This window comes from Plecotus auritus (genome assembly GCF_963455305.1).
Source record: "Plecotus auritus genome assembly, chromosome: 5".
Lineage (NCBI taxonomy): Eukaryota > Metazoa > Chordata > Mammalia > Chiroptera > Vespertilionidae > Plecotus > Plecotus auritus.
The window spans coordinates 111,169,058-111,183,640 of NC_137776.1; the positions used below are offsets into that span (position 1 = coordinate 111,169,058).

The window sequence follows — 14,583 nt, forward strand, 5'->3', positions numbered from 1 at the left end:
TCCTAACTTTTCTCCTTTTGTTGTCCTGTTTCTCTTACCCTTTTCCTGCTTTAGATTAAACCTATTCTTTCTTTTTACCCACTGTTAAAATTTCACCCTACTTATATATCTAATTTCCAATCCCCTGCTCCAAGTCCATACATACCTCTCTCTTCTCTGTCTTCACTATCCAAAAATTGTTTTTCTCTCTGTCCTTTTGTAGTTGTTTGCTTGATTGTTGATTATATCGATTTTTTTATGCTTGTTTGGGAGATTGTTTCACTTTTTTTTTTTGTTTTGTTTTGTTTTTGTTTGTTTTTTGCTTCTGTCTTCCCTTGCCTCGCTTGATATTAGTTGTTGTTTGTAGTTTGCATTCATCTCCAGGTACTTATTGCTGGCATGTGTTGGGATTAGTGACTGTTCTTGGAGTTTTCTCCCCATATATATAGTTTGTTCCCCTCTTCTTTCATATTCTCTTTCTTTTCTCTCTTACTTTTCCTTTCCTTTTCCCAATTTCATTTTTACACTCCTTTTCTTCTTTTTTTTCTCTTCTTCTTTCTCTCCTATCCTCTAATTTGCCTTTCTCTGGTGGTCACCTTTATTTGGGGTTATTAATATCGTGAATACATTTCTGGTCAGTACCTGGTTGTGTTGTATTTTGTGCCTTTAAATCAATGCAGGAGAGAGAGAACTACATAAACAGACACCTGGAGAAGAGAGACCATGGGGAGACAAAGAAACAGCCCGCTTATGAAAGAAAAGCAGGCATCACCGGAAAAGGAAGTAAACAAAATGGAGGAAAGCAACCTGCCAGAGAAAGAATTCAGAGAAATGGTCATAAGGTGGATGAAAAGAAAGGAAGACAAATTCGACAATATGAGTGAGAACCAAGAGGAAATGAAGAAGAACCAGGAAGAAATGAAAAATGACATCGCTGCTGTAAAGAACTCAATAGAAAGCATCAAGAGTAGACTAGAAGAAGCTGAGGACCGCATCAGTGAGCTAGAAGACAAGGTAGGAAAAAACACACAAGTAGAGCAGCTTCTAGAAAAAAAAATTAAAAAACAGGAGGAGAGCCTAAGGGAACTTTGGGAAAACACAAAACAAAGCAACATCCGCATAATAGGGGCTCCACAAGGAGAGGAAACTGAGCAAGGAATAGAAAACCTGTTTGAAGAAATAATGACAAAAAAATTCCCTGATATAGGGAAGAAAAAACACACAAATCCAAGAAACTCACAGAGTCCCAAGCAAAATGAACCCCAAAAGACCGATGCCAAGGCACATTATAATTAAACTGGCAAACACCAACAACAAAGTAAAAATCTTAAAAGGGGCCAGAGAGAGACAGAAAGTTACCTACAAAGGAACCCCCATCAGACTAGCGACTGATTTCTCAACAGAAACTCATCAGGCCAGAAGGGAATGGAAGGAAATATACAGTCATGCAAAGGAAGGGTCTGAATCCAAGAATGCTGTACCCAGCAAGGCTATCAATCAAAATTGAAGGTAAAATCAGGAGCTTCACAGACAAAAGAGGACTAAGGGAATTTATTACCACGACACCAGCAATGCAAGAAATGCTAAAGGGTCTTATATAAAAAAAAGAAATAGGAAGTGAAGAAGGAACACAGGGGTAAAGAATAAAAATGGCGACAAATAAGCACCTATCAATAACTTTAAATGTAAATGGATTAAATGCCCCAATCAAAAGACATAAGGTAAGGGATTGGATAAGAAAACACGACCCATATATCTGCTGTCTACAAGAATCCCACCTCAGAAAAAAAGACGGACACAGACTGAGGGTGAAAGGATGGAAAAAGGTTTTTCAGGCGAATGGAAATGAAAAAAAAAGCTGGGGTAGCTATACTTATATCTGACAAATTAGATCTCAAAGTGAAGGACATAACAAGAGATAAGGAAGGCCACTACATAATACTAAAGGGAGCAATCCAACAAGAAGAAATAACTCAGGTAAACATATATGCACCCAATACAGGAGCACTGAAATACATAAAAAAACTCCAAGAGGATATCAAGGGAGAGATTGACAGGAATACAATCATAGTAGTTGACTTTAGTACCCCACTATCACCATAGGACAAATCCTCTAAACAAATAATCAGCAAGGAAACATCAATCCTAAATGACTCACTAGACCAGATGGAATTGGCATCTTCAGAACATTTTACCCCAAAGCCACAGAATATACATTCTTTTTAAGTGAACATGGGTCATTTTCAAAGATAGACCATATGTTGGGTCATAGGCAAAGTCTCCTCAAATTTAAGAAGATAGACATCATATCAAGCATCTTCTCAGATCACAGTGGCATAAAACTGGAAATCAACAATAAAAACAATCCAAAAAAATCAAACATATGGAGACTAAACAGCATGCTATTAAACAATGACTGGGTTACCAGAGAGATCAAAGAAGAAATGAAAAACACCATGGCAACAAATGACAATGAAAACACAACAATCCAAAATCTATGGGACACAGCGAAAGCAGTCTTGAGAGGGAAGTTCATAGCTCTACAAGCCTACTGCAAAAAACAAGAAACAATGGTAATAAATTACCTAACCCTACAACACAAAGAGTTAGAAAGAGAGCTACAAGAAAAGCCCAGTGTAAGCAGAAGGAAGGAAATAATAAAGATCAGAGCAGGGATAAACGACATTGAGACCAAAGAAACAATACAAAAGATCAACGAAACCAAGAGCTGGTTCTCTGAAAGGATAAACAAGATTGATGAACCTCTAGCCAGCCTCACCAAGAAGCAAAGAGAGGACCCAAATAAACAAAATCAGAAATGAAAGAGGAGAAATAACAACAGACCCCACCGAAATACAAAGGATTGTTAAAAAATACTATAAACAACTCTATTCCAACAAACTGGACAACCTGGAGGAAATGGACATATTCCTAGAAAAATATAACCTTCCAAAATTCAATCAGGAAGAATCTAAATATCTCAATAGGCCAATAACTATGTAAGAAATTGAAGCAGTCATCAAAAAGCTTCCAGCAAACAAAAGCCCGGGGCCAGACGGCTTCACAGGGGAGTTTTACCAAACATTCAGGAAGAACTAAAACCTATCCTCCTCAGACTATTCCAAAAAATTCAAGAGGAAATAACACTTCCAAGCTCATTCTATGAAGCCAGCATCACCCTAATACCAAAACCAGATAAAGACAACACAATGGAAGAGAATTACAGGCCAATATCCCTCATGAACATAGATGCCAAAATCCTCAGCAAAATTCTAGCAAATCGAATCCAGCAGTACATCAGAAAGATCATACACCATGACCAAGTAGGATTTATCCCAGGGATGCAAGGATGGTACAATATCCGCAAATCAAGAAACGTGATACATCACATAAACAAATTGAGGGGAAAAAATCACATAGTCATATCAATTGATGTAGGAAAAGCATTTGACAAAATCCAACACCCTTTCTTGATAAAAACTCTCAACAAGGTTGGAATAAAATGATCATACCTCAACATAATAAAAGCTATATATGATAAATCCACAGCTAACATCATACTCAATGGACAAAAACTAAAACCATTTCCCCTAAGAACAGGAACAAGACAGGGATGCCCACTCTCACCATTCCTGTTCGACATAGTACTGGAAGTATTAGCCATTGCAATTAGTCAAGAAGAAGGAATAAATGGCATCCAAATTGGAAAAGGAGAAGTAAAGCTATACTTATTTGTAGATGACATGATATTGTACATAAAAAACCCAAAAGACTCCATCAAAAAACTAATAGACTTAATAAATGAATTCGGCAATGTAGCAAGATACAAAATTAACGAAAAGAAATCTATGGCATTTCTATACACCAATAGTGAACTTACAGAAAGAGAGACGTAAACAGATGGAAGAACATCCCATGTTCATGAATTGGTAGAATCAACATCATTAAAATGTCCATACTACCCAAAGCAATCTATATATTCAATGCACTCCCCATTAAAATACCAACGGCATATTTCACAGACCTAGAAAGAACTCTCCAAAAATTCATCTGGGATAAAAAAAGACCCCAAATAGCCACAGCAATCCTGAGAAAGAAGAACAAAGTAGGAGGGATCTCAATACCAGATTTCAAGCTGTACTACAAAGCCACTGTTCTCAAAACAGCCTGGTACTGGCACAAGAACAGAAATATACACCAATGGAATAGAATAGAGAATCCATATATCGACCTAAACCACTATGCTCAATTAATATTTGACAAAGGAGGCATGAACATACAATGGAGTCAAGACAGTCTCTTCAATAAATGGTGTTGGGAAAATTGGACAGATACATGCAAAAAAATGAAACTAGACCACCAACTTACACCATACACAAAAATTAACTCAAAGTGGATACAGGACTTAAACATAAGATGGGAAACCATAAAAATACTAGAAGAACCCACAGGCAGAGAAATCTCAGACATATGCTGAAGCAATTTCTTCACCGATACTGCTCCTAGGGCAATGGAAGCTAAAGAGAAAATAAACAAATGGGACTACATCAAAATAAAAAGTTTTTGCACAGCATTAGAAACCTTCAACAAAACAACAAGAAAGCCCACTGTATGGGAGAACATATTGGCAAACGTTATCACTGATAAAGGTTTAATCTCCAACATCTACAGGGAACTTATACAACTTAATAAAAGGAACATAAATGATCCAATAAAAAAATGGGCAACGGACCTAAATAGAATCTTTTCGAAAGAAGACAGAAGTAAGGCCAAGAGACATATGTAAACATGCTCAAAGTCACTAATCATCCGAAAGATGCAAATCAAAACAACAATGCGGTACCATCTCACACCTGTCAGAATGGCCACCATCAACAAATCAACAAACGACAAGTGCTGTAGAGGATGTGGAGAAAAAGGAACCCTCGTGCACTGCTGGTGGGAATGCAGACTGGTGCAGCCACTGTGGAAAACAGTATGGAGTTTCCTCAAAAAACTAAAAATGGAGCTCCCATTTGATCCAGTAATCCCACTCACTTCTAGGATTATATCCCAAAAACTAGAAACACCAATCAGAAAGGATATATGCACCCCTATGTTCATAGCAGCACAATTCACCATAGCTAAGATTTGGAAACAGCCTAAATGCCCATCAGCAGATGAGTGGAATAGAAAACTATGGTACATCTACACAATGGAAATACTATGCTGCATTAAAAAAGAAGGAATTCTTACCATTTGCAGCAGCATGGATGGACCTGGAGAGAATTATGTTAAGTGAAATAAGCCAGGCAATGAACGAAAAATACCACATGATCTCACTCATTTATGGAAAATAAAGAACATTATAACCTGATGAATAAAAAGATAGATACAGAGGCAATAAAGCACCGAACAGACTGTCAAATTACAGCGGGAAGGCTGGGGAGTGTTGGGGAGGGAGGGAAATAGATCAACCAAAGGACTTGTATGCATGCATATAAGCACACCAACGGACACAGGACACTGGGGGGGTGGGATGAGGGCATGCGACAGGGGTTAGGGGAGGCTGGGGGAAGGTCAATGGGGAAAAAAAAGGAGATATATGTACTAGTATATGTAATATTTTAAACAATAAAAAAATATTTTAAAAAAAGAAAAGAAAAAAAAAAGAAAAGCATTCAGTTACCTACAAGGGAGCGCCCATAAGACTGTCAGTTGATTTCTGAACAGGAACTTTGTAGGCCAGAAGGGAGTGGCAACAAATATTCAAGGTAATGAATAGCGAGGACCTACAAACAAGATTACTTTATGCAGCAAAGCTATTACTTAGAATTGAAGGGCAGATAAAGATCTTCTCAGACAAGAAAAAGCTAAAGGTGTTCATCACCACAAACTAGTATTAGATGAAATGCTGAAGGGCATTCCTTAAGAAGAGGAATCGGAAAAGGAAGAGGAAGAAGAAGGAAGATGAAGGGAGGAGGAGGAGGAGAAGGAGGAGAAGAAGAATGATCATAAAAAAGTGAATAAAATGGCAATAAATACATATCTATCAACAATTGAAGCTAGAAATCAAAAAGACAAAAAAAGAAAAAAAAAACAGTTGAAGCTAGAAATCAAATAAATGAACTAGAAATCTAATGAACAAAATAAAATGATGAATAAAATAGAACCAGATGAATGGAAACATGGGACAAACTGACAAATCTCAGAAGGGGAAAGGGGGGCAGGAAGAGATTAACCAAAGAATGTATATGCATATATGCATTACCTATGGACACAGATAATAGGGTGGTGAAGGCCTGGGGCAAGGAGGGAACTGGGGGGAAGGGGACAATGCGGGGGGATATATATAATACTCTCAACAACAAATATTTTAAGAAAAAGAGAAAAAAATACTTTCTAAAAGCATGGGGACAGTTTAAGGAAACTTTGGGGCAACATGAAACAAAACAACATTCAGATCATAGTGTACCCATAGGGAGAAGAGAGTGAGCAAAGGATAGAGAACCTATTGGAAGAAATAATGACAGAAAATTCCCCTAAGCTGGGGAAGGAAAAAGTCACACATGCTCATGAAACACGGATGGTACCAATCAGGAGGAATCAAAAGAGACCCACTCCAAGACACATCATAATTAAAATGGCAAACGTTAAGGACAAAAAGAGAATCTTCAGGACCATGAGAGAGAGAGAGTAAATGCCCTACAAGGGGGCTCCCATAAGGCTATCAGCTGATTTCTCAACAGAAACACTACAGGCTAGAAGGGAATGGCATGAAGTATTCAAAGTAATGAAAAGAAAGGCTCTAAAATCAAGACTACTCTATCCAGGAAGGTTATCATTCAAAACAGATGGAGAAATAAAGAGAATTTCAGACAAAAAAAAAAAAAGGCTAAAGGAGTTTATTATCACCAAACCAGCACTGCAGGAAATGTTAAAGGCACTACTGTAATAAGAAAAAACATATATAGAGGGAAACATAGGCATAAAGAATAAAAATGGCAATGAATAAGTACCTATCAATAATAACCTTAAATGTAAATGGATCAGATGCTCCAATCAAAAGGAGACATAGGTAATAGAGCAACAGATAAGAAAACATGAATGACATATATGCTATCTACAAGAGATGCACCTCAAAAGACTCTCAGGATAAAAGTGAAGGGATGGAAAAAAATATTCCATGCAGATGGAAATGAAAAAAAAAAAAGAGCAGGGGTAGCAATACTTATATCTGAGAAAATAAACTTTAAAGCAATAGCCTTAACAATAGACCAAAAAAGCCCATTACATAATACTAAAGGGATCTATCCATCAAGAAATAATAACCCTAGTAAACATTTATGCACCCAATATAGGATCACCTAAATATATAAAAAAAGCTCTTGGCGAACTTTAGGGGAGAGATCAACAACAATACAGTCATAGTAGGGGATTTTAACACTCTATTGACATCACTGGCTAGATCTTTCAGACAAAGAAACACACAAGGAAACAGTGACTTTAAACAACACACTACATCAGATGGATTTAACTGACATTTACAGAACATTCCACCCCCAAACAGAAGAATATGCATTCTTCTCAAGTGCACATGGGTCATTCTCAAAGACAGACCACATGTTAGGACACAAAATAAGTCTCTACAAGTTCAAGAGAACTGAAATCATATCAAACATCTTCCTGAATCACAGTGGCATGAAATTAGAAATCAACCACAATATAAAACACTAAAAAACATTCAAACACATAGAGACTAAATATATGTTTTTAAACAATAAATGGGTTACCAATGAAATAAAAAATAAAAAACTTCCTGGAAATAAATGAATTTGAACACCCAAAAACCCAAAATCTATGGGACACAGCAAAAGCAGTTCTGAGAGGCGAGTTCATAGTATTACAGGCCTACCTCAATAAACAAGAAAAAGTGCTAATAAACAATCAGACACTACAACTAAAAGAATTAGAAACAGAACAACAAGAAAAGCCCAGAGTAAGCAGAAGGAAGGAAATAAAGATCAGAGCAGAAATAAATAACAGAGACTAAAAAAAATACAAAAGATCAATGAAACCATGAACTGGTTCTTTCAAAAAATAAACAACATTGATAAAGCTTTAACCAGACTCATCAAGAAACAAAGAGAGAGGACCCAAATAAATAAAAACAGAAACGAAAGTGAAGAAGTAACCACTGACAACACAGACATACAAAGGATTGTTACAAAATACTATGAACAACTATATGCCAACAAATTGGACAATGTGTATGAAATGGGCAAATTCCTAGAAAAATACAGTCTCTCAAAACTGAATCAGGAAGAATCACAAAACCTGAATAGGCCAATAACAACTGATGAAACAGAAGCAGTAATCAAAAAACTCCCAGCATAAAAGCCTGGGTCTGGAATTCTTCACAGGGAGGTTTTACCAAACATTCAAAGAAGAACTATCACCTATACTCCTCAAACTATTCCAAAAAGTCCAAGAAGAAGGAACACTTCCAAGCTCTTTTTATGAAGCCAGCATTACCCTAATCCCAAAACCAGGTAAAGACACTACAAAGAAAGAGAATTACAGGCCAATACCCCGATGAACATAGATGCTAAAATTCTCAATAAAATATTAGCAAATCGGGTCCAGCAATATATTAAAAAGATCATACACATGACCAAGAGGGATTTATTCTAGGGATGCAAGCCTGTACAATATTCACAAATCATTAAATGTGATACAATACATAAACAAGTTGAAAGACAAAAATCACACAATCATATCAATAGACACAGAAAAAACATTCAACAAAATCCAACACCCATTTTTGATAAAAACTCTCAGCAAAGTTGGAATAGAGGGTTCATACCTCAACATTATAAAGGCCATATATGACAAACTGACAGTGAAAATTATACTCAATGGGCAAAACTAAAAGCATTCCCCCTAAGAACAGGAATAAGACAGGGACGTCCACTTTTACCACTCTTATTCAACACAGTACTGGAAGTCCTAGCCATGGTGATCAGATAAGAAGAAATAAAAGGCAACCATATTGGAAAGGAGGAAGTAAAACTGTCATTATTCGCAGATGGCATGATATTGTACATAGAAAACCCTAACGACTCCACCAAAAAAAAAACCCTACTAGATCTAATAGATGAATTTGGCAATATAGCAGGATACAAAATCAACACCCAAAAATCAATGGCTTTTTTATACACCAATAATGAATTTTCTGAAAGAGAAACTAAAACAATCCCATGTATCATTTGAACAAAAAAAATTAAGATACTTAGGAATAAACTTAACCAAGGAGGCAACAGAACTATGCTCAGAAAACTATAGGATGCTGAAAAAAGAGATAGAAGAAGATAAAAACAAGTGGAAGAATACACCATGTTAATAGACTGGTAGAATCAAAATCATTAAAATGTCCATACCACCCAAATCAATCTATAGATTCAATGCAATCCCTATTAAAATACCAACAGCATACTTCACAGCACTAGAACAAATTCTTTAAAAACTTATATGGGCCCTGACTGGTTTGGCTCAGTGGATAGAGCGTCGGCCTGTGGACTGAAGGGTCCAGGTTCGATTCTGGTCAGGGGCATGTACCTGGGTTGCGGGCACATCCCCAGTGGGGGGCGTGCAGGAGGCAGCTGATTGATGTTTCTCTCTCATCGATGTTTTAAACTCTCTGTCCCTCTCTCTTTCTCTCTGTAAAACATCAATAAAATATATTAAAAAAAAATAATAAAAAAAATAAAAACTTATATGGGATCAAAAAAGACCCCAAATAGCTGCAGTAATCTTGAGAAAGAACAAAGTTGGAGGAATCACAATACCAGATTTCAAGTTATATTACAAAGCCACTGTAATCAAAACAGTATAGTGTTGGCACAAGAACAGGCATATAGATCAATGGAACAGAACAGAGAACCCAGAAATCAATCCAAGCAATTATGCTCAATTAATATTTGACAATGGGGTAAAGACAGTCTCTTCTATAAATGGTGTTAGGAAAATTGGACAGGTACAGGCATAAGAATGACTAGACCACCAACTTACACCATACACAAGAATAAACTCAAAATGGATTAAAGACTTAAATATAAGTTGGGAAACCATAAAAATCCTAGAAGAAAACATAGGCAACAAAATATCAGAAATCTCATGTAGCAAAATTTTCACAGATACATCTTGTGCGGCAAGAGAAACAAAGGAAAAAAATAAACAAATGGTACTATATCAAACTAATGGGACTATATCAAACTAAAAAGCTTCTCTGCACAGCAAAAGAAAGCTGCTTCAAATTGAAAAGAAAATCCACTGTATGGGAGAACATTTTTCCAACGATACACCTGGTAAGAGGTTAATCGCCAAAAAAAAACAAAAAACCCCAAACATATATATAAAGTACTCATACAACTCAACAAAAGGAAAACCAACAATCAAATTAAAAAGTGGGCAGAGGATCTAAATAAACACTTCTCTAAAGAGGATATACAAAAGTCCTGGAGACATATGAATAAGTGCTCAATATCACTAATCATCAGAGAGTTGAAAATTAAAACAGCATTGAGGTACCATCTCACACCTGTCAGAATGACTGCCATCAATAAATCAACAAACAACAAGTGCTGGCGAGGATGTGGAGAACAAGGAACCCTAGTACACCGCTGGTGGGAATGCAGACAGGTACAACCAGTATAGAAAACAATGTGGAGTTTCCTCAAAAAATTAAACATGGAGCTGCCATTTGACTCAGTGATCCCACTGCTAGGAGTTTATCCTAAGAATCCCAAATACCATCAGAAAGAATATATTCAAAAGCAAAAAAAAAAAAAAAATGACAACTATAACTCATTCCAAAACTGCTCTAGCCCTCCTGTCCCCCTCCCCACACCCTCTCTGATTTTCCTTTTCAAGTCCCACCAGGTTCCTGGAGTCCCTTCAGGACCTGGTCTGGAATCCTGCAGCCATCTGGAATCCTGGGCTGGTGTTAGGACTCTCAGAGACTCGCTCACACATCAACAGCCACCAGTGGCCTCAGATCTCAGTGGGCCATTTCAAAAGCACCACCTGCCATCACCAAAGAAACACACCTCACAACTGTTCTCTCTTACAGTTTCTAATGTACAGTCTGGGCATAGCGGTGACCCAAGGCTGGCACAGGGGTACGAGAATGCAACTCCCACTAGCCAGCTACTCATGCAGACTGAAAAGGAAGGCCCAAGTCACGGTCAAGGTCGCTGAGAGCCAGTGTGCTCTCTTCACGGGCCAGAGGAATGATCTGTGGGGAGTTAGGTAGAGGCTCCAAGAGACCGCCCTCCACTCTGTGCACTATGTTCAAGTGCAAGGAACCTGTCACTTCCAGCAGAACCGAGCCACAGAGAGATAAGCACACACCTCACCATGTGGTACTAGGGTGCTACTGCCTGTCTAGGGATTCTGGAAATGTGAAGTAACTACAGTTATCCAGGAAAGGACCCCGTTATAAGAGGCTGGGTTACATCCATGTGTGGCCAGGCAGAACCCTGAATTTGCAGGGAACCACAAACTCAGAGACACCCCCTCTCCCAGGCTCAGTCTATACTTGTATAAAATTAGGATGATAATAATGCCAAGTAGTCTGCTCAGCTGCTGTGAGAATCAAATGAGAAAGAAAAGCTTTTAAACTAAGAGCACCAGCAACGTGTGAAATACTAATCAAGTTTCAGGGTTTTAACACTAAGCTTGCACTGGGGGTGACTAAAAGCTGCAGTTCCCTGGGCTCAACCGCCCAGGGGGCCAGCCTCAGCTTCCACGTGGAAGTCACAGCACTGAGCACAGCAGCACCCCCCACTGTGCAAACAACCCTGTGCAGAGGAAGTTAGAAGCAGGTCATTTGTGATCACTCAGACTCCAGTTTCAAGCATGACCTGGCATGGCATCTGAGCCTCCTGCCGCTCAGATTTCTCATCTGTACAATGGGGCTTCCACTCCTCACCTCAGAAGTCGCCTGTGATGGCTAAATGAGAATGAAGACACTCAGTACTCATCCTGGCCCCCTCCAGGCCACTCACCTCACGTAGACACCAGGCACGCACAGTGCCATCTGAGGACGCGGTGCACACCACAGACTTCTCCCGCCTGTCAAAGCAGTACTCGTTGGGTGAGACGTAGGCCAGCTTAGCTATCTCTCCTGAAAGAGAACAGACTTGCCTCAAATGGACACTCCTGCCTGGAGTGTGAACAACCTGGTGAAGGGCAGGCAAGACAATCACTCCCCTTTCTGTCTCAGCAGCACAACAAGGCGCGGATTGGGAGACAGCAGTGGACAGAAAGGGCTAGGCCTTTAGACTTACAACTTGGGTTTCATGCGCAGGACTGCCCACAACCTACCAGCCCCATAACTATGAAATAGATGCAATGACCCCTTCTCACAGGGTTACAGTGACTGTCAATGACTTATCACAGATGTTGAACCCAGCATGGAACGTACCCGTCAAGAGGCATTTTCCAACTCACTGGCTGAAACATAAAATGCTAGCAGACCGGACCAGGGAGAATGAGTGATGGGAAAGCATGCAGCTACCACACTCCCAACACCATACCTTTGTGCCCGGCAAGGGCTTTGCAGACGAAGTCCTTCTCTGGCCGCCCAGATTCCACTCGGAAGTCCAGCTCGGATCGGCAGAGATAGTACTGTTTCCATGTCTGTGTGCCCCGTGTCACCTGGGAGTCTTTACAGGAGGACCAGCGTCTCAGACACAACTGCCTGAAAACAGACCACAGTCCCAGGCAGGACAGAACAGTCATCAGAAAGTACTGTGGTACCAACGGGCCAGGCTTTAATCCCCGGCTTCACCACCTATTAGACTGAACACCTCACTATGCCTGTGTAGACCACATTTCCTCTACTGTTAAAGGGGGAAATGATGAGATAACAGTGAGTGCGTACCATTGTGAGGTATAGTGCTTTGTGTGTATCCAGTCGATCGGCAGAACAACTCTGTGAAGTAGGTCCTGATTGCCATTCTGCACGAGGACAGAGGGGCGGACAGAGGTAAACACTTACCTAGGGTTATGCAGCCATAACCATTCCAAGGCTCTGCATATTTTGAAGTATCTAACTCTTACTACTGTCTATCTTTCTCTTCAATTCTGTCAGCCCTTCATGTATTTTGATGCTGTTAGTAGGTGCATATATGTTTATAAATCTTATTTTTTATTGATTTCTGAGAGGATGGGAGAGAGAGAGATAGAAACAGCAATGATGAGAATCATTGATTGGCTGCCTCCTGCACACCCCACACTGGAGATGAAGCCCACAATCCGGGCATGAACCCTGACTAGAAACTGAATCTTGACCTCCTGGTTCATGGGTCAACGCTCAACTCTGAGCAACGCCAGTTGGGCTGTTTATAAATTTTAGACCTTGATGGATTAACCTGTACTTTTTGTCTTAAAGTCTATTTTGTCTGATATCAGCTTGGCCATTCCAACTCTTTTTTGGTAACTGTTTGCATAGTATATCTGTTTCCATTCTTTTATTTTCAACCTGAGCCTATGAATCTAAACTGTGTCTATTATAGACAGAATAAAGTATTAATCCCTTCTGCCAATATCTGGCTTTTTATTGGAGTATTTAATCCATATACATTCAATGTAACTACTAACAAGATAGTATTTACATGTCATTTACTTATTTCTACATTTCTATGCATTTTTCCTTCTCATACTCTATCACTGACTTCTTTTATATTAAATATTTTTAGTGTCCTATTTTAATTCCCTGTTGTTTCTCACACCATAGTTTTTTGAGTTCATAGTTTTTGGAAATTACTATTAAGATATTTATCTTTTTTTAATACTTTAAACAAAATTATTTTTTTTCTTTTTGTTAATCCTTACCTGAGGATACTTTTCCCATTGATTTTTAGAGAGAGTGGAAGGGAGGAAGGGGGAGAAAGAGAGAGAGGACAGACAGACAAAACACCGATGTGAGAGAGACACATCAATTAGTTGCTTCCCACATGCATCCCAACCAGTGCTGGGGATCGAACCTGCAACCCAGGCACGTGCCCTTGACCGGGAATCGAACCCACGACCCTTCGGTGCTTGGGCCGACACTTTAATTACTGAGTGACACTGACCAGAGCAAATAAAATTCACATTTTATTTACGTTGCAAAACTAATTTATGACAATCTAGTTTTAATAATTACTGAATTTCAATAGTATTCAAAAACTTTGCTCTGGTATAGCTCCATTTCTTGCCCCCTCATTCATGCTGTAATTATCATACAAATTACATCTTTATACATCATGTACCCAAAAGGAATTTACAGCTATTGGTTTATGCAGTCTTTTACCTCACATAGGAGAAACAGTTATAAAAAATAAATTTGCCCTGACTGGTTTGGCTCAGTGGATAGAGCGTCGGCCTGCGGACTGGGGGGTCCCGGGTGGTCCCGGGTTCGATTCCGGTCGGGGGCATGTGCCTTGGTTGCGGGCACATCCCCAGTGGGGGGTGTGCAGGAGGCAGCTGATTGATGTCTCTCTCATCGATGTTTCTGGCTCTCTATCCCTCTCCCTTCCTCTCTGTAAAAAATCAATAAAATATATTAAAAAAATAAAT

The 14,583-nt window shown here is 39.0% G+C and overlaps 1 protein-coding gene across 3 annotated transcripts in view; it reads right to left on the bottom strand.

The window, feature by feature from the left end:
• The window catches only part of LOC308248628 (F-box/WD repeat-containing protein 12-like), a 53,100-nt gene that overhangs the window by 21,984 nt on the left and 16,533 nt on the right, over positions 1 to 14,583 (bottom strand). For all 3 annotated transcript variants that reach the window (XR_013960630.1, XM_080668762.1, XM_080668763.1), the window contains 2 exons: positions 12,558 to 12,721; positions 12,027 to 12,145 (listed from right to left, as the gene is read on the bottom strand). Coding sequence is in view for 2 of the 3 variants with exons in the window: in XM_080668762.1 (XP_080524888.1) it covers positions 12,027 to 12,145; positions 12,558 to 12,721 (283 nt within the window). In the remaining variant the exon portion in view is untranslated. The remainder of the gene's footprint in view (positions 1 to 12,026; positions 12,146 to 12,557; positions 12,722 to 14,583) is intronic.